This window comes from Falco naumanni, chromosome 7, assembly GCF_017639655.2.
Source record: "Falco naumanni isolate bFalNau1 chromosome 7, bFalNau1.pat, whole genome shotgun sequence".
Lineage (NCBI taxonomy): Eukaryota > Metazoa > Chordata > Aves > Falconiformes > Falconidae > Falco > Falco naumanni.
This window is the reverse complement of record NC_054060.1, coordinates 55,155,039-55,175,191: the sequence shown is the minus strand read 5'-3', so window position 1 is coordinate 55,175,191 and position 20,153 is coordinate 55,155,039. Positions and strand designations below refer to the sequence as shown.

General features: G+C 38.2%; 1 protein-coding gene across 3 annotated transcripts in view; it reads left to right on the top strand.

Moving 5' to 3' along the window:
* The window catches only part of LOC121091004 (neuroendocrine protein 7B2), a 45,660-nt gene extending 29,423 nt beyond the window's left edge, over positions 1 to 16,237 (top strand). For all 3 annotated transcript variants that reach the window (XM_040600037.1, XM_040600040.1, XM_040600039.1), the window contains 4 exons: positions 3,056 to 3,205; positions 6,141 to 6,253; positions 11,766 to 11,819; positions 15,543 to 16,237. In XM_040600037.1, the coding sequence (XP_040455971.1) occupies positions 3,056 to 3,205; positions 6,141 to 6,253; positions 11,766 to 11,819; positions 15,543 to 15,638 (413 nt within the window). In that variant the 3' untranslated portion in view covers positions 15,639 to 16,237. The remainder of the gene's footprint in view (positions 1 to 3,055; positions 3,206 to 6,140; positions 6,254 to 11,765; positions 11,820 to 15,542) is intronic.
* Positions 16,238 to 20,153: the final 3,916 nt, after the last annotated feature.

Genomic DNA, 20,153 nt, shown 5'->3' with positions numbered 1-20,153 from the left:
CAGAAATTATGCACGTGAAGAGGGAGGTGATTGTTCTAGAGGTGGGTTTTTTTGCTAGTATGTGGCCCACAAACACCAGTTTATACAACAAATAAGGAGAGATGGGAAAAACAGATTTGTGTAGTCCATCCTTTCTCAGTACAAAGGTGTTCTCTGTACTATTCTTCTGGATTTTTGCTAGTCCAGTTACAAATACTTTTAACAGTGTTTCTCATGCTTCCCTTGGATAGGAAATTACAAAAAATTTCTTGATATTTAGTAGTCTCATCTTTTTTTTTTTTCTTTCAGTCTCTACCTCAAGGTTCAGGAGACCCATATTGTGCTATTTTTGTAGCTGACTGTATATGTTTGTATCAATATCCTGACTTGGTAGCTGCAGTGTATTTAATCCTAATATGTTTCTTCAAATCAGTAACGTTACAATAACAAAACTAACACAGCTTGTGAATTACTGTACATAATACCTCTATCTGGTATATTCATAGCATTTCATTTTTATTATTGCAGTCTTTACTGAGTGCACTATTTATCAGAGTTTATAAGGAATGAGCTTTGCTGACATTATTAAATCACTCAAGTGTGCTAAATTATGGCACCAGAGCAGGTGCTATTGTCTCCAGCTATTTTGGAAAGAAAGGAAAAACCCTTAAATGATCCTGGACATTTATACTTAAAGGAAACAACCCTTTATATTAATATAAAAAGATGGTACTCAGTCAAGCGAATTCTTGGCAGTCAGTTTAAACTTACATGTATATATAGCACACTGGAGCCTGCTAAGTACCTCTGTTTTCTTTATGGATGGAGCTTTGGTGCCAAGTGGTCTGCACCACGTACAGGCGTAGATATGCTTCTATCTGATGGATTGTTCCATAGTGAGCCACACTGTATACAGGATGTTCAAACACGTATTGATTATATGGTTCTGTAGTTTACAGCAGCATCATAACCTGATGCTTTTAAATACATATATGCAATCAATCTTCATGTGATGGAGATCAGTACAAAAGAAGTATTTTATGCTATACATTAGATGTTAGATTAAGTGACATTAGATTAAATGTATGTTACATGTTTTTTAACCTCATCACCATAGCATTATTGTGAATCTGTACAGTTCTTACAAGCATCGTCCTTGCATTGGCTATGGACTGTAAACGTATAATAGTGTATATAACACTATTCTGGTTTTAGTACCAGGTGTCGTGCTCAGCTGCAAGGGGAAACCTCATATAGCACAGATACAAATTTTGTTATAGGGCTACTTTTATGTTTGTTACATATCTGTAAAATTTTCCTTCAACATTGTATTACAGAATAAGAAACTTGTACTTAAGAGAGGAAATTGTCATGTTGATTAGATTTTAGTCCATTGTGCAAATAAAATTGAAATATTTGTGCTTGTAGACTACTTGTTTCTGGTACTATAATGCCAGCTTCCAACTGATTATTTGCAAAATATAGACATTTGACTCAACTACCACTTCTAAATGTAGAAATGTATACAAAATTTGTCAAGACTGTCTTAAGTTAGCAATTTTTGAAAGTGATTGTGTTAGCTTACAATGCCTAGCTGTAGAAAAGATTATTTAGGCTGGTAGTATTTATTGTAAGGTGGGACAGGAGTACTTGAATGATTCTTCTGGAGCAACTTTCATGTTCAGAAGCTTTATTCCAATCTTTCGGATCTATGAAAATGATAGAAATGGAAAATAAGACCATTTGGTGATAATATGGTGCTATTTACCTGAACAGTCATATCTGCGTTCGCTTTTTAACCGGCATTTTCCAATCATTCAAATTCCTTTTCCTCTCATTCATTGTAAGTGGAATTCGTACACTGACTGTATGTTGTTATCCCTTATTATATAGGTTTTTTAAAAAATACTGCTCTGCTGTTGCACAACCATCTTGGTACTCAATAACTACATAAGCTGTTGCTGCAGTGTGTGTGGTGGCTGTCTTATGGCAGTGAAAAAGAGCATGCTTGAAATTAAGATTTTATTTGTCTGAAATTCAGAAGTGTGCTGTACAATAGTATTTACAAAACTCCACAAGCAGCAGGATTTTATCCTGTAGATGCATTTGGCCAGTAACAGATGCAGAAAAGATCAGGAGCAGATAAATATTTGTAGAGAGGCATACAGAGAATGGCCTGAGCTTCATTCCCAAACTTTTAGCAGAAGACCCTACTTGTCAAAGGCAAGGCACACAAGCTGAGATGCTGTGGCACACCACTTCTCTGTGCATTTGCCCAAGAAGAGGAAGCCCATCATCGTGTCCTCCGCCACTGAGTTATAAAACCTGCTGCACACTGCTGTTGTAACCCTGTGGTGGTGGTGCTCCAGCCCACAGGGCAATATGAAAGCCTGCATCTAGAACTGATCTATTAAGTAAAAAGTCACTGAATGTGATGTTTCATACTCTGATGACTGCTGTGTAGGTGTACACGCACAGGAATTCCCATCAACAATATGGACTCCTCATCGCTTTTCACCATTACCGTAGGAAATTTTAAAGTAATTTTCCTAGCTGTATACAACAAAATTTTCGATGATATCTTGGGTCCCCTCACATGATTTGATTTATTAATGTATTTCTGGGCTGTGCAGATAGTATTATTTCTTTCTATAGTGTCATTAACTTTGTCTTATTGCCATGATGCTGTCTTGGCATATCTTTTTCAATTATTAGTTGCTACAATGAACAGTAATAGTATCAGTGACTGAAGGCGATTGTGCAGTAAATGTGTTAAGTTCCATTACTGTATCATGCTTTTTCTTTGCATTTTCTTACCTATAATGTACATAGTTAAGGAAAAAAACAACCCTGAGATTAATAAGTGGCTGATTTTGTTTCCTTTTTCGTTACCCAAGTTACCTGATTTAGGTCACAGGGTTATGTTCCTAAAGGAGATGTTTGGAATCTAAACTTGGATCTGTCTCTATAGCAATTATATATTTTTTTAAATCTGAGTCTGGATTACTTGAAGCAACAAAAGGACTTACACTTTTAGTCTTGTAAATAGACTGTGTGTGTAAATCGTCTTTGCTAGGTGGTGCGCATGAGGGTCTCCAGCACTTGGGTCCTTATGGCAATATCCCAAACATCGTGGCTGAGCTGACAGGAGATAACGTGCCAAAGGATTTCAGTGAAGATCAAGGATATCCTGACCCTCCAAATCCCTGCCCGATTGGAAAAACAGGTAATTCTGCTGTAGCCTTTGCACCTCTGTCTTCACTGTACATCTTTCAGTGCTGCAACGGGTGTGTTCTTGCATTCTGTACTCCAAGAGCAGAACTGTTGAGCAATCAGGTGGTTTAGATGAGCTTTTTTATTTTTAATATGTGTACCTTCTGTATTGCTGTATGACTGCTAGAGAAGGTCAGGTGGAAGAAATCATCCTGACCTCGGAGTAGAAGACAGTGAGATTTATGATAGCCTCTTGTTCCTGAGGGAGTTCATTTTTAGGCTGGCCCCTGAAAAAAGTTATCATTCTGTGCAGATGAGATTTACCCTTATTTTAGAGACTTTCATTGTGCCAAGAGGAATGAAACTGTCTGCCCTGATCTCCAACCCAGACCATGAGTCAATATTTAAGATACCTTGGCTCCAGTCCATGTGGCTTTATAGCTCACTGAGGGTGCATCTGTGCCAAGAAATGGAGAACGATGTGGACGTACCCCAGCGCGCTGCATGCAGGCTCACGCTGGCTGAGGCACGGAGCAGCCGGAGTGGTGCAGCCCCCAGACAGCGGGTGCCCCCTCGGCTCGTGGCTGCCCGTGTACCAAGCTGGGGGGGGACGGATGGGGACACGACTGGTGCAGAGGGATCTCTAAAGCAGCGCTGCGTGCGGATGATGTAGACGTATCCTAAGAGAATTGATCTTTTTCCTGTTATCTGAGCCAAGGAATGGCTTCCAGTACTGAAAGTAGTAGTAAAACCCCCATTGGCTGCCTTGGGAGCTGGAACTGGGAATGAGCACTCTATTTTTCTCTCATTTTTCATTTGTGAGCTAAGAGATCTTTTCAGAAATCTTTTCTGTTTAGTCTTCTTTTATGTTATTTGGATAATGCAAAACAGTTGTCTGTATTCTTACTAAAAAATGTTCTAACTAGCTTAGAATTGATCAAAAAATAAATATTTGTCATGAGAAGTTTTGCAAACAGTGTTTTTACATTTCATTCAAGAATATGACAAAATTTCAAATAGTCCTCCCTTACTGTTTTCCATTATAGCTCATTTGGTGTTGATGCCTGCATCTCTTCTGAAATAATTTCTAATTTTCCATTTTGTTCAATATAGCTGTTGCCTGACAGGTTGCAAATCATGGATTTAGGTTTTCTCACACACACAGACTTCCTATCTTCTGTGCTTCCCCATTAGACTTCTGTTAGTGATTAGATTAATACATTTAAAACCTGGCATCCAGAGAAATGCCTTTGAAAATCTCTTCAATTTTTCTTTCTCAGGTGAAATAGAAGTTGTTAGCTAAGCTAATAATACAGTCAGATCTGAACACAGGGGGAATTCTTTGGGAAGCGCTGCCCGCTCAGATAAATGGCTCTTGTCGTAGGTACGCTGTGAGTGAAGATAGTATCTACTAGGATTAAAGTAAAATGTTTTTCAGAGCCTTAAATGGAAATTCAAGTGGTGACTGTATTATGCATACAAATTACCAGAGGCCTTCCTCAATCAGGTCTGTGGATTTGCTTAATGGAAAACAATTTTTCCAGTCACTGTCTACATATGCACATTCCACAGCAGGAATACATAAGCCTGGAGCACTTGAGCTTGAAGACTTCTGGATTAGCGGTTGCAGAGGGTACTCCTGTGTCCCAGCTGCCTTTTGTGTTTTCTGCCAAAAGCAGAGACATTTGGAGATGGTCTACCCCATTTCTGTTGTCACCTGCTTCTCTCTTGAGATGACCCTGTCCCTGCTGAGACTAAAATTTTAAGTGCTTGTAGTTAACTTCAGTGGTTTCTGAGTTAGCCAGTATGGTTAGTTTTCCCCTGTTCCTTATTGGTAACTTTATTTTTTCCCTCGTTTGAAGGAGAAAAGCGAGAAAGCAGCATCTTTTCAACTTAGAATAACCTCTTCAGGTCACTGAATCTACTCATTTAAAGTCAAGTCTTTACTGTTTCCTGCATGTTAGGGAAAAATATAATCCATCTGCAAATCTTTTTACATGATTGATCAAACAAGGACAGAAGGGAGGGTCTACAGGTGTGTCCTCTGGAGTTGCCTGTGTTGTGGCAGAGGTGGCTGCTTGGATGCCCAGCATCACGTCCAGGGTGGTAGGGTCTCCTTGGGTATGTCTGAGAAGAACTTGCAAACGCCCCATGCTGACAGAGCAGAGGGAGCTCCAGGAGCAGACTATCGAAAGAGCTACTCTGGCCTCAAGCTGCTGAATCTTTGTTTAATGTAAAGATGTCTTATTTTGGTAAAAAATCCATAACCTGATTTTTTAAAAGGGTATTATCCTTGATAACGACGCTGTCTGCAAAACCATCCATTGTGATTAGATGATGTTTCGGGACCTATCAGGACCCATCAGATTAGTTACCAATCTGCAGAAATGTCTTCAGCATAAAACTTCTGCCACATTGCATTTTTATGAGATCTGATGTGTAAATGATTTTTAGCCATTTTGAACAAAGTAGCAAACCAGAAATGGAGTTCCATGAATAGCTACTCAGTGAAGGAAATCCTGTCCTTGCTCATAGCATCATTTTACCATGAGCTTCAAAAGTATTGCCTAAACAACTTCTGCACTTTCCTGGGGGCATTTAGAAATGAAAGAGGATCCTTCTGAAACAGAATAACATGCAGTTCTATGTAAAACCAAGCTCAATCACTAATCTAAAAGGAAAACGAAAAAGAGGGGGAGAGCTTGGAAAATAATTCTGTTTTGAAGTTTCATTAAGTTGTGTTTTGTTTTTTTAAATTTAAATATATCCTGGCACACTCCTTTCAAACAAAAAAATACCTGATATTTTCCAGTCAGCCAGTTCTTTAAATGTCTTTTGTTTTTTTTTAAATGGCATAATTGCATTTAAGAAGGTTGCTGATTAATGTGGCACTGACTGTGTGTTTAAAAGCTACTAAGCACTCAGGACTTTCTGACATACTTTTGCAGTTGATGATGGGTGTCTAGAAAACACCCCAGACACAGCAGAATTCAGCAGGGAGTACCAGCTGCACCAACACCTTTTTGATCCAGAGCATGACTATCCCAACACAGGCAAGTGGGTGAGTACATGCTTTTTGCTTATTTTTGTTGCACGTGAAACTGGCTATTGTCTGCTGTGTGGGGTACTGTGAAACCACAAGGAGAATGTTGTGCTTGTTGCCAGAATAATTATCACCCTAAGGGAAACTTCTCAAAAAGGTGAAATTGCTCTTGAAAACGTGGAAATAATGCCTGTGATTGATAAAAAGCACATAAAAACAGAAATTAGAAATCCTTGTCTTATTATCTGTCCCAAAGCATGACGACTATGTGCGCACTTAATAAATGCACACACCACATTTCAAACCACAATGAACATGTAACCACATGTTAGTGCAGATTTTAGCACGACAGTTCAAAACGTAACAAGGCCCTAATCTGAAAATTTATCCAGGTTCAGTGACTACTCATCTATGTAGATGTTGAAAAAAAAAAAAAAAATATGGAGTGCAGCAGTGCCTAAATACCTTAAAAATCTGGGTACAGATAGCTTGCTCGAAGGAATTCTCTCTGGTTTAAGGATTTTGGAGGACTTGATGCTACTTCTTCCTCTGCTCGGGTTGTGCACTATATTACGTTGAAAACCTGTTTCAGACGTTGCATATAATAAACACAGTGAGCTACATTACGGGCAAAAATCTTGCTCTGAGTGTACAAGGACTTCAATAACTCCAGCTAGACGATTTCTGCAAGTTAGAGGCTCCAAAAAGAGCTCTGCTGCTTAATCTTAGATTACATCAGTTAAATGTCCAATCCCAAATCCATCTTCAGGCGCCAGGAAAACAATAACAATGATCGTAATTTATGCTTCTAGAGCAAATCATGAAATCTCCTTTTACATTGTTTTAACACTACTTAAGATTGCCCTAAACCAGTGATCTGTAAGTATATATCGATAAATGGACATGTCTGGCAGCCTCTTCTCCTGCTGTAATTGTGAGACAATGATTCATAATCAAACCAGTGTAAGATTTATAGTCTTAATTACTTATGTGAGTGCTAAATTTCTAGAGAGCGTCATGCCAAAAATCCAAATTTTGGGAACTCTTGTTGCATTCTAAGTAATTACCATCAAAGGTTTTAATTTTAAAACCACCAGATGGTGAACTTTCTTATTTATGCCAGATAATGCTGTTAGTTTTCTTATTATTCATAAGTAATTTAGTCCCATAATACCATTCTGAAGTCTATAAAAGCACTTCTGTAAATCTTTGGCCTATAGCAATATTTCAGAATCAAGCGTACATACTGCATTGTCATCAGCAACATACATACTTAACAAATGGTAGGTAATCATTAGTGAATACTGGCCTTTTTTCATTTCTCCATCCATCACCACTAATTCAGGGGAAAAAACTGCTCACACATGGATTAAAACAGACTGTTAGGTACTAAACAGTAATCATATCTAGCTGCAGCGTAGCCAACTCCAGATCTTTTTAATGAGAGATGAAACAGCTGGTAATGTGCATGAGCAAATGTTCTGCCGAGATCCAGGAGAAATGCCCCGATTGCCTCCTCATTGTCTATTACTACACATTAAAAAGATAAATACAATAGTATCTGATTTGATGGCTGGTTTTGTTATTTTTATCTCTCTGGAAAAATAAAGGCAGGAAAGTGCTCTAAAAATTAGCTATTTGAGATCTTGTAAAGCAGAGATAAAAGTAGAGCAGCTCTTTTAGGTCACTTGCTGTCATCTGGACTAGGTTGTAAATGACCAACGCAGCCAACTGTGGACTGCCCAGTGGGTGACTGTGCATCCTTATCCTGCCACTGCCCCCAGCTGCCAAAATCCCCGCTGCCCGCCAGCAGCCCATTCCTGCTTCTCCTGTGGAAGAGCCTAGGACCAAATGCCCCAGGAGCTGTAACGGCTGTCTGTTTACAGATGGCGTTTCCACAGGCTCCTGCGTGCTGTGAAGACGCTAGGCTGTCACCACCGTCTGAAGCCCTCGGAGCCAGTGTGTCTCCTGGACCCGCGCAAGCTGGCGTGTGCTTGCAGCTCTCGGGGGAGCTCCCCCCCTGCCTTTTCCTGCCATGGAGCAGTTGAGGCGGTGTTACAGTTCCCACTGACTTGTCCTTCCAGGGAGCCAGCATGCATTCCTTAGCGTAACCACAGTAAAACCCAAATTGCATTAGCAGGTCAGGGAAAAAAAAAAAAAAAAAAGACCTGCTTGTTCATGAACACTGGGAAAGAAACAGGTTGGTTGGTTGGTTGGTTTGGTGGCAGATCCTCGTGCTTGCAAAGCTGTGGAGCCTCTGCAGTACCCTGTGAGTATCAGACACGTTCTATACGGGTAGAACAAGTCTAGAAGCTGTCTCACACAGCAAAGTGTGTGATTCCATGTAGATGCTCAATATTATGTGTAAATACTGCTAATACATATGAATATACAAATAGATAAATTATGATAAATGTATACTGGGTTACAGGAGAGGGAAGAAAGAGGAAAAATTTTCCTGTCTTTGGGACAGCTCTTCCTTATATCAGTACACTGAGCTGTGGGAGATCTCGGAAACAGACCCTGTTTATAGGGTGAGATGCCAGCTTATACTCCACTCCCCAGCCCCAAAGACTCTCTTTCTCCTCATATGTGTAAAACATAGAGGGGACAGTGGAAGTGTAAGACGAGGGACTTTCGGAAGTTTCTACCCTGGTGTGCCACTGTAGTTTCTAAGATGTCTGGGGGCTTTTTTCCCCTGTCAGTTTGGACTTTTCCTTGCAGGAGACTGGTACTTTCCATTTCAGTCTGCCTTTTCCACATCTTGCAACTTGACTCTAGATGGTCTGAAGAAGTGTTGTTGGCATCCAGAAAGACTTGCAAGAAGATGGTTTACAATATACAATTTTCAATACAAATCTGAAAACCACTTACATAGAAGTTATTTATTGAAACCCAAAGTGTTAACCACTACCATGTGTAGGGGTTAAAAGGAGGAGGGAAGTTCAGCTGTGTTTTCTGACACCAGTATCAATAAAAATAGAAAATTAAAAGCAACTATGTTTTTCAGCAACGCTTACTTTTACTGAGGCAATGGATAACATTTCACTCTGAGGATAGAAGTAATGCCAGTTTTGCTTATCAGGTAGTGTGTGGATCCAAGACAGTACAAAGAAAGGATAGGAAGCAGGGGTAAAAAAAATATTTGATGAAATTGAAGTTTGTTAAAGAAGTCGCCATCTCTGCCTTCCTAATTTTAATGGAAATCTGAAACTAGTCACTCTGATTTTATTTTATTCCAACTCTAGTTATAGTGAGCCACATGAAGCGAATCTTTCTTTACCAGCTGATGTTGTTAACTACTGGAATGGCACTGGTGATTATTAGGATGGGTTATGGTAGGTCTGGTCCCCCTCTTCAATTTCAGACAGTGCAAATTGTTTAATTTAGTATAGTATGCTTGGTGTAATAGAAATTGTCATGCTTTGTAGTCCTGATAAGGCTGTAAATTGACTGGGGGGAAAAAAGCCCTCCCGTGAAAGGGTGCAGCCTTGCTAATGTATTTGCCTTTTCAGTTTTGCTTAGTAATTGTGCAGGTCCAGATTACAGAGCTGCTGATTATTACTGACTTGAAGTTTTAGTGAAGACTTGAAAGGTCTAAGGGTAAATCTCTCTGGCATTAGTTGGTTGTAAGCATTCTAACTTCTGTGTTTTTCCCACCCAAATCCCAACCTGTAGTACCCTAATCCAGGTAGCAGAGAGGGTGCAAAGGAAGCTCCCGGAGTGGGAGGGGAATCGCAATTTATGTGCAGCACACCTCTATATGAGCTGTATCTTTAATTGGAGAAACTCTGTGCCTTCATTCCTAACAACTCCTAGGTGAGGGATGAGAATGGTAAGCACTTCATGGGCAAATTTTGGTGGCTGATGAGCTCAGCCCCTTGCACAGTACAACATATTTTCAGGATTGCTGTTACCATGCAAGAACACTCTTGGCTCACGCTCCGTAACGTCACTTGCTTTGTACTCCACGTAACGCTGAAGTAGTAGTTACAGTCTTAAAACATTCCCAAACAAACTAAATAAAATATGATCTTCCTGAGCAGGAACAGTTCAATTGTGAGGATTTTTCCTGAGTGACAGAAATGTTAGCTTCAGTAGTCGTGAAATTCTTTTTATTTCAGAAATACCATTTTTCCTGTCATGAAAAGTATAAGGTCAAATAGTTCACCAATAGAGGCTTTGGTGATGCTTTGTTTCCTAAAGAGAGTAATTTATGCATCTGTGGGTTTCTTTAAAATGTTAAATTTAAGTTTTCCCAAAGTGAGTTTGCATAAATGACTAGCCAAGAATGTCTCCCCTGGCCAGCTTCATCTCTGTTCCTTTTTGGCACAGCTCACACAAAATAACTGAGGTTGGGCAAGAGATAGGCCTTGTGAATTTGGGGTTTAATGAACATGAGAAGTGAAAAACAGACAATTTTGGCAGATTTCAGTGTAACACTTGAAAATGTTTGTTTTTTCTCATATCAAGGCTGCAGAGAGGGTAGAAGTGTTTGGTGAATTTGTCTTGCACTAGGATCACACTTTCTATTTATATAATCAATGTTAGGTCAGTTGTTTATAGCAGAATTAATGGCCTTGTTTATACAGTGTTCTGCTTTTTATACATGTAATTCTTCTCTCCTTCCATTTTCAGGTTAGGGTTTGGTTTTGTTTTTCTTCATAATACACAATTGAAACAAAATGTGTTGAGCATGTGTGTGTTATTCCAGACTTTATTAGAATTCACTACTTGTATGAAATACAACAATATGTGGATGCACTTATGTAAACTATGGTCAGAGGGTTTTTTTTGTGTTGGTTTTTTTTTCTTTTCTCATCATCATAACTTTCTCTTCTGCCAAGATGTTTTTGGCAGTTTTTAAAAGGTTCGCCATTAAAAAAATGTTATAGACCAAATGGTTTTTAGAAACTTTATTGAGGGCACTACTTAAACAAAGGAAGAGTTGGCGCTGAACTCCTTTCAACAGAACTTTGCACTGGGAAGTGTTGATATCTGGAAGGGAATAAGCAAAGACAACAAAACAGCAGGAATGACGCTGATTGCAGTTTTTAAAAGGAATTAGAAAATCCCTCGTAAAGCAAGTATATTTTGCTCCTGTTCTTGTGTCACCTCAGACATATAGAAAGATGTACCAGAGGCAGGGTTTCTGTTCCTCTCCCTTCCACTCATTTTTCTTTTTTTCCTTCTCTTTATTTTTTTTAATATATATTTATTTATACTATGTATCACACGATGGGGAACATCCAGTCTACATCATTACACTAATGTACTTGAAGCGCTTATTGCCTGAACAGGGATGATAACATGGTGCAACATAGTGGAAAATTACTGGCTTTTTAATTGCTGATAAGACTGTGGCTGCTCATGAAGAACTGCAAAATGTTAGCAGCTACATCCAAATACATGGTTTATCCTTCCCGTAAATCTACACACCCCTTTAAACTTGCTAATATTTAACAGCAAAAATAACATTTTAAAAGAAGAGTATAATTAATTTGATGGCTGCATTTTTTTCCCCTTCCAGAGCAAGAATTTACTCTTTGAGAAGATTAATGGTGGTCCAAAAAGAAGGAAGAGGGTAACTATCAAAATACTTTAAAGCCCGTGTATCATCTAGAGAGCTAAGAAGAATTAAAATCATAGTGTTGAAATGAACAGTTAGTCTAACACATCTGCATTGTACCTTAGATAATGTGTCAAGTCAGGGAACCTCTGTGATAAACTACTACAGCAGGCTTCAGGACTCCGCCGAGTACAAGACATATTTCTCTAAATAGCCTGTTTCTTTCAGAAGATGCACTTCAATGTAGAGCATTCATTAAAAAGCCCTTTATATTATCTGTCTTTTTAAATTGATCCTATTTGCATAAACCCATTTAAAATTATTGAAATGTCTTTAAAACACAATTTTAAAGTTTCCTACTAAAATACTGGCTACATTAATTACCACTATCCATGCATGTGAATATGTTTTTGAGTGTAAATGACATAACTGTTTCTTTAGCTGATGTAATTTGATTCACTTACTTAGATTTACATCAGATTGCACTCCTATCTCTGTGTCCCGCCTGCTTGAAAGGCAAAGATGAATGGGTTTTCATTTTTCTGCCCCTGAAACAAGGCAGGCAGTCCACATATCACAGAGAACCTCTGCATAGCCCATCTCACTATTGCCTCTTTCTTTTTCAGTAGTGTCAGCCTTTCTTTTACCAAAAAATCACTTTCTGGCAGTTCAAAGTCTTTAGCTTTGGTGCTGGTGTATTTTTTTAGAAGAAGAAAAAGTCTAGCTGTCTGTCAGAAAGTAGATTTTCAAAATACCACAGGAGAGTTTATATTGAAAATGTGAAGTACATTTGGTTTAAAGTAACTGACGCGTAAGTGAAGATGATTATTTATTTACTTGAGACTCAAACCAGAAGTCTTTGCTGGAAGCAGAGGAGGTGAGTTGATTTCTTACGGATTCACACATCACTGGTAATAAACGCTGTTCAACCATAAGTTAATAATCCGTCTTGAGCTTAGTATCTGCCTCCCCGCTTATGTTTGATTTTCGAGTTTGTTAGCAAAAGAGGAAAGAGGTTAGACACTTGATTTTAACTGTAAAATAAGTAGAATTGACTCTGGAAATAGTTATGTGGAATATTTATTAAGAGCTAGAACAGCATGTTAAAATAGGATTAGTGTAATGTATACATGAGGGAAAAAAAAAGAAAAAAGAAATTAATTTTCTGTCCACGTGCTGATTGACTTAATTGGATACAAAAGGAGTGATGGCTGGAGAGATGTGACAGCCACGTGGCCAGCAGTAGCTCAGAATTTTGGAGGTGAAGCTTCAGTTTTTTGGTTTGCAGCAGATCTATTTTTCTTAGCACAGGCATGTCACTTAATGATAAATTCATTATCATTTAAATTATTTTACTGTTTTGAGAGTAAGACTAATGATTACTATTCCTTTAACGAACAATTCAGGATTTTCACTTTATCAGCAGAAGGGTAACCTAGAGCTGTCAACAGCAGAGTGCATTTTTCCAGAAACCGAAAAGCCCACTGGATTCCCCTCCTGCCTTCTGCGGTCCCTGCCACTCCTCCATGCCCTTCTGCACAGACAGCATGTTTAGGGAGGACAGCTTCTGGCAACAGATTCATCTTTTGGGTCAGAATGTCCCAATTTGAGTTTAAAGCAAGTCCTGCGTAACTGTGTGCATAGCAACTGTGTGGTGTCTATATGATGTTACAGTCACAGAGGCACTTACTGGAGTCTACCAAACTACATTTTAAGTATGTGTGTATATTAATATATTTTTATATATATATGTATATAAACACACATAAAACATATATGCATATAATCAGTTTACATAGCAACGGTGTGTATTTGCTATTTACTACTGTGTTATTCTTTTGCAGTATTTGCAGTGCAGGACAAGGAAGCCTACAGTGATCTCTAATTTAACTAGCAGTTCTCCCCTTTTTTAAATTTCTATGCATGAGCATAGCCCTGTCCAGAATCTAATAACCTGAACGTGACAGGAGTGCATCTGTAATCACTGAGTCACGTTGCTGTGGGCTCAGAGCTGTGCACAAAGGTACTCGGGAACCGCATTACTTTGAATTCAGCACAGCTGTATAGGATTAAACATGTTTCAGTCAAATCAGCCAAAAATGTTGCATTATATTTTGTGTTTTCTTTTGTCAGTTGAGAAGGACTCAAATTTTTATGTATTCTCATTCTCTTCTACTTTATTTCAAAAAGTAGCAAGCAAGTACCATTCCAAAAAAAAGACCAATTAATCTTCCTAAGAATCTTCAAATAGTTCCTAGAAGTTTATGCAACAGCTGAATTTCACTAAATTAACATTAAACAGAACTTCTTTAAACAAACACAAACAAATCATTTACATTTGTCTTATTTTTAACAATTTAAAGCATTAAAATAGTTTAGTTTTATTTTCAAATATTTTTCCACATTCATTTCTTGTTCTTAATATTTTTATGGTTTCACTTGCAGCAAGCAAAGCACTCAAAAAACAGAAGCAAAAGGGCTGCTCTGTACTATGATTAAATATTAATGATAGCCTCTACAAATCTGGGGAAACCCAAGGGCTTAAACTTGAAGACAGACAAACCCCAAATCTTTTCCAGAGATCTGAAAAATACTTGAGTTATGTGAAAATAAGTATTTCATGTCTGTTTTAAAAGCTGGGGTTTTTTTTGCGTAGCTTTGAATTCCTACATTTTGGTGAAAGAAGGACATAAATGTCTCCAGAAAACTAATTTCTGTGATACAGCCAGCCTGACAAGAATCAGGAGATAGCAGCAAATTTGCATTCCTCCAAAGTTGTTCTTTAGGCAAACAATTTTAATTGGCATAAGAAACTGCCACACTAAAACTTTTGTCTCTATCTGTGAAGGAGGAAGTATATACTTGAATTTTGTTTACAGACACTGTAACAGGTCAGAAAGTGGGTGTAAAAAATATTCAAGTTAATTCCAAAGCTCCACTTAACTGCTTGATACTTGCAAATACAGTAAATATGGTTTATTCCATTGGTATAGGAAAAATTCAAGCATAGGCTTTCTGCATTACTGTGATCTCTAGTTCTGAGACAGGATCTGTTCATCTTCAGTCTCACTTTGTGCTGCTCGCATGGCGCAAAGTGAAGTTAAACCCTCTCCAGAGATCTCCTCTCCAGCATTCCCTTGTTCTGGCAGTGGTGAGAACCATTCCCTATGCCAAAACCTTGCTTGGCTCTGCTTCTGTGCCAGCAGTTTTTTATCTCAGCATCAGGAGAGGAAGCAAGGAGGGGTTTCCTGGAGAGGAGCTGGGCTGAAGAAGAGACTTTGGTCAAAAATGGTATTGTGATACCTAACTTGTCTCACAGCATAAGGTCCATCAAAGCCTACTGATTTAAGCTAAAGCTTATCTGTCTGTACTTCTCTGACAAGTTCTGTCCTGCCTCAGAAATTAGGGAGTTAGGTCTGCTGCTGCCTCTTTGTTGAACCGAGGAAAGGAGGAGTGGAGCAAAAAGACAAGTGTTTAATTCAGACTATCCTATATTCTTGATAGCCCTCCTTCACTTGTATTCTTTTTAGTGGATTGGATTAAACTCTTGCACATAAAAAAATATTAGAAAACAAAACGCTGATTGACTTTTAGATTTACTCCCTAGGAGCATTTTCTTTTTTCTTCAGTCTGCAAATATTTGATAAATAAGAAATCATAAATATATATACTTATTCTAGTTACCTTTTATATGTTTCCCTGTTTCTAGTAGGTATAAATAATTTAAAACTTTTTCAGAGTGTGAACCCGTATCTGCAAGGACAGCGACTGGACAACGTTGTAGCAAAGAAGTCTGTTCCACAGTTCTCAGATGAAGACAAGGGTCCTGAATAAGTACAGTAAAAAATAATGATGAAAACTCATGCCATCCTCTGCTAGATCGTAATATTGCTTATGTATGATCATCTATTAAAATCCTTGTGAATGACAGCATGTTTATTATTTATATAATTGTAGATGAAAAACATCTGTATTTATAAACAGTATGTTCTCCTAGATAACAAAAATATGGTTCTGCTTTTTGTTAAGTTATGGTAAAAGGACATTTCTGTTGTTTTTATTTTAGTAATGGAGAAAACTTTAAAAATGTTAGTCATTTTAATAGCTAATATGAAGTAAATGGTCTTAATGAGCAGCTTGTAAATAGGAAGACGTTAAAAAAATGGCCAGTTTGAATCCAACATTTAATCTTAAATGTTACTATGTTTGACACATGAAAATTATAGTTTTATGTTTTGTTCACAAATACCGTTACTTAGCAAAGACAAAGTATTTATTTTACCCAGAGAATTTTGGCTTTTGGTCCATTTTAATAAACATTTAAGCAATCTAAAATGTTTGCAAAATTATATTTTCCAAAATATTTCAGAGACTTATTTGTCTCTGTTATTGCTGTGCAAATTTTAAAATTAAAGACCTGCTTTTTGACTCTATCCACTGGAATATTTTTTGTTAGTTTTAATCATTCCATGTCCACAGCTTTCCTGAACACTTGCACATCTTTCTTCTTTATCAGCGGTACTGTTGTGTGGAAATTAAATCTCCCCTGCTGCTCTTTGCTTTAGTAACAGCAGCATTTGTGCATTATTATAACGTTCTTAAATTATGTGTCCCTGGGATGTTGTAAGTGAAGATGGAGACATTTGTCTGTGTTAATAAGGTTGTGTCAACATCCTCTGAATCTAAATCCAGGATGTGAAGGTCATTACAGTTGATGATCTGAAAAACTATGATTCTGTAGTAACACTGGTAGCTGTCACTGCTCTTGAAGTTGCTTTGGGAAGCTTAAATTGCCTTTTTGTCCCCTAGGAGACTGAAGAACTTTTTATTCCAGAAAACAGAGTTCTCCCTTTCTGAAAGATGAGAATATGAAATTACATAAAATTTTGTAATTGTCAGGGTGCATCTGAAATATTTCAAGCTATGTGCATGGGCTGTTGGAATTCCAGAAAACAGCATTAGCTTACAGCTTTGAACTTCAAATCTGTGGGAGAAAAATGTTGCTTCCTTCCCCGCCCTATAGAAAGACACAGTAAAATAACGATGACCCCTTAGAAAAAGTAGAAACTAAAGGTTCTAGCTACTAGCTACGTAAGATTAAAGTTAACAGCATGGCACAAATACTGCTGCGTATGGCATTTGCTAGTTCTGTCCCAGCACTTACGTGATTTGTAATAAACTACGTATGCAGAGAGTCAGTCCTCTCACGTCATTCATCCCTAGGTTGCAAATCTCGGTAACATTCTAGGCTGAACTATCATGTCTTTCATCCTGTTTCCTCTAAAAAAATTCTGGAAGAGAAAACTAGTGTGTAATGCAGTGGGGTTTATACTCACACATGACATGAAATGGAGTTTGTGTGAATTGCAGAGCTTCTTTCACTTCTGGCACCTGGAATGGGATGGGAGTGATCCAGCTGTTCATGCGAGACAACTTTTATTCTCTGCTTATTAAGCTTACTCTTTTTATCTGCACTCCTGCTTAGCCTTCACATGGGTATTGAGAGTTGGAGAGGTTGTCTCTAAAAGCAGGAAAAACTGCATATCACAGCATGAATCTGAGATCGGAACCCACTGATGCTCAGCAGCCCAGAGGATGTGAAATGGTTGTTCGTTCCACCTAACCCCACCGCCAGCCGCTGGCGCTGCCACAAGGCTTCCAGTTGGTCAGAGGCTAATTTCCATTCCTCAGAAACTGGTGTTTCTTCAGATTCTCAACTGTCTTACTGATGCTTTTAAAGTCATCTGAGATACATTCTGTCCTTGCTAGCTCCAGTAAAATCCATTTTAATCACAAAAATGAAGCAACCATGAAGGCAATTTATTTCATTTTTTAAGCTCTTAGTAAGAACCAGCACATAATAAAAAGTGGTGTGTACAGTAAATGGGGGGCTTAAAAAGGGATGGGCAAAGAAGTATTGCTTGCTTAATGGTATCAGAAATGCCACATCTGATTTCTTGAGGCACGTTAGGTTACTACCCCCCCTGAGTGGAGGTACAATAATCTGGCACTGCAAACTGACCAGAAGAGGGATCTGGACAGAGCAGGCAAAGGAAAAATTACACAATTTAGAGATGTTTTGTCTTTAAATGCAAGCAAAAAATCCCCTTTACACTGCACAATACCATGATGTGTCTTACAGGAACTGTCTGCTGGAAGGAATCAAACGCGTGGTGGTGAGCAGCCATCTGCTGAGTCCATCAGGCAGCTTGAGTGTTTCACCAGGAAGACTCAAAAGCACTGTTGTGAAATATTAATAAAATATAGTTATTATGCTGTAATAATGACATTAATTATTCTAATTTCAATTCCATAGTAGAGCTGCCTTTCTGTACTGGGACTGGTAGCCCATATAAAAAAAACCCAAAGGCCAAGCAAGAGAAAGTTGTCCCTCCTACTGCTCCGACAACAGTCCTAACATGGATATCTAGGTTTTTTATAAAGAGTCATCACAGTGCTGGTCTTTCAGAATCGATGAACAAAGATACCAGCTGCCCCCCTCACTAAGAGCTCATTCCACCAAAACAGTATTTAGAAGAATGTCAATAGCTGCTCAGCTCTTACAGGTGTAGTCACCCTTTTACATTTACAACGCATGTGAATTAAGGAGCACGTATATTGCTATTGTTTAGAATTTTCATTATATTAAAACCTTTTTAGATTATTTTAAAATCTGCAAGTGTGTTAATTGCCTCTAACGTATCTGAGACACAATGTGCTTAAAAGAAGCTATACAGAATAAAGTATATTGCCATGCAACATTGGTTTTGTCTGGTAAAGAAATATTTATGACCCTAGTTCAAAAAAGCCCTGCGTAACCGAACAGATTATAGTATTTCATTTGCGATACAAAACTTCCTCTGGGAGTCCATCTGCGTGTGCACGCGCATGCATACACTAACATACACTTTTTAAAAGATGATTCAGTCATATAATAAACTCGGTAGTAAAGAATATAAAGATGTCAACCCACAGAAGAAAGTAATATAAAAGTGCTTAGTGAATTATTTAGAAGGGGAAATAGTGATACGCTTCTTTTTATTGGCACATTTGCATTCACCTAACAAAACCATGCTGCTAATCTATTCAGCAAGTCACGAGCAAACCAAAGAAACTTGGAACTAGTTCTGGGAACCTGATGTCAGAGTCCTGAGAGTCACCTACAGGACTGTAAGTAAAGCTGATCTGAAGCTTATTTTATCAAAATACAATGAAGCATATCTTCATATGTTAAACTGATGAAGGACACAGGCAGAAAGATGACTACCAAGTCAGCTAAGTTTTTGGCTTCGTTAAGGACAAAGTAACACTCAAGGCCCTTTGTTTCCAAATGTAAGGAGTTGGGGATGAAGACAAGTATTTTTTTGATGATGAAGAGGAGACTTGAGTCCATGCCCTCAAATCGGGCTTCTAAGCAGTAGCTGTGTGCAAGTGTTGAAAAGTCTTCATTTTCATTTTCATGCTGTACAATAACTATTTTTGAACGCTTAAATTTGTTGGGAAAAGCCTACAAAAACACCAACCCAAAACAAACTTGGAATCTTCTGGCCTTTTTGCTGGTAAGCTCACTAAACCAATTCTAACTTCAGCTATAATGCTGTAATGCTTCTTCTGTGAAATAATTTTTATGCAAGTGCTTCTTTTTTTACATGCAAGTCTGGAATGCTGGATCATTAGGATAGAGAGTTCAAAGATACCTTTTCAGTCAAGGTCGTAAGACTTAGATTTATGGAAAGAGAAGGGGAAGGCAGGCAGATTCAGAAGATGCTACCATGACCGCAGAAAAACTTACAATATACAAGGGAAGTACAGTTTCACATGACTCATATGGGAGAAGAGTGTGTTCACTGTTTTATTAGCCAAGTACACTATAGGTAAGATTTGAGGTACCTGTCCGTGCAAGTCAGAAGCTATCAAGGCTATCAGGGAATCAGAAGACATCTTCCAATTTTGAAACACCTGAATCCAAGGTTTCAGGCTACTGAAGCTGACAATTAAGATTGATTTGCATTTCTTCTGTGCTTGATACAAATAGATTGGCAATCTGGTATGCCTTAAAGAAAAGACAGATGCAAAAAAACCAGAACATATCAAATCCATTGCCACATGTACACTTAAAAATTTGGGTTTGTCTGAAGTCATGCAATTACCTTCAATACTCTTAAATAAGTATAATGTTCAAGAATTAAATAAGAAGTCTTCTTTTTAAATAAAGAATGACTGTGTCCCTTAAAAGGTTTACTTATTTGTGGTACCTAGAGCCAAAGGCAGACTCCAACCAGGAGCAAAGACTACAAGCTCCCTTAAAGTGGGCAGCCACTGACAAGAAGATACTTAAATGCAAACTAA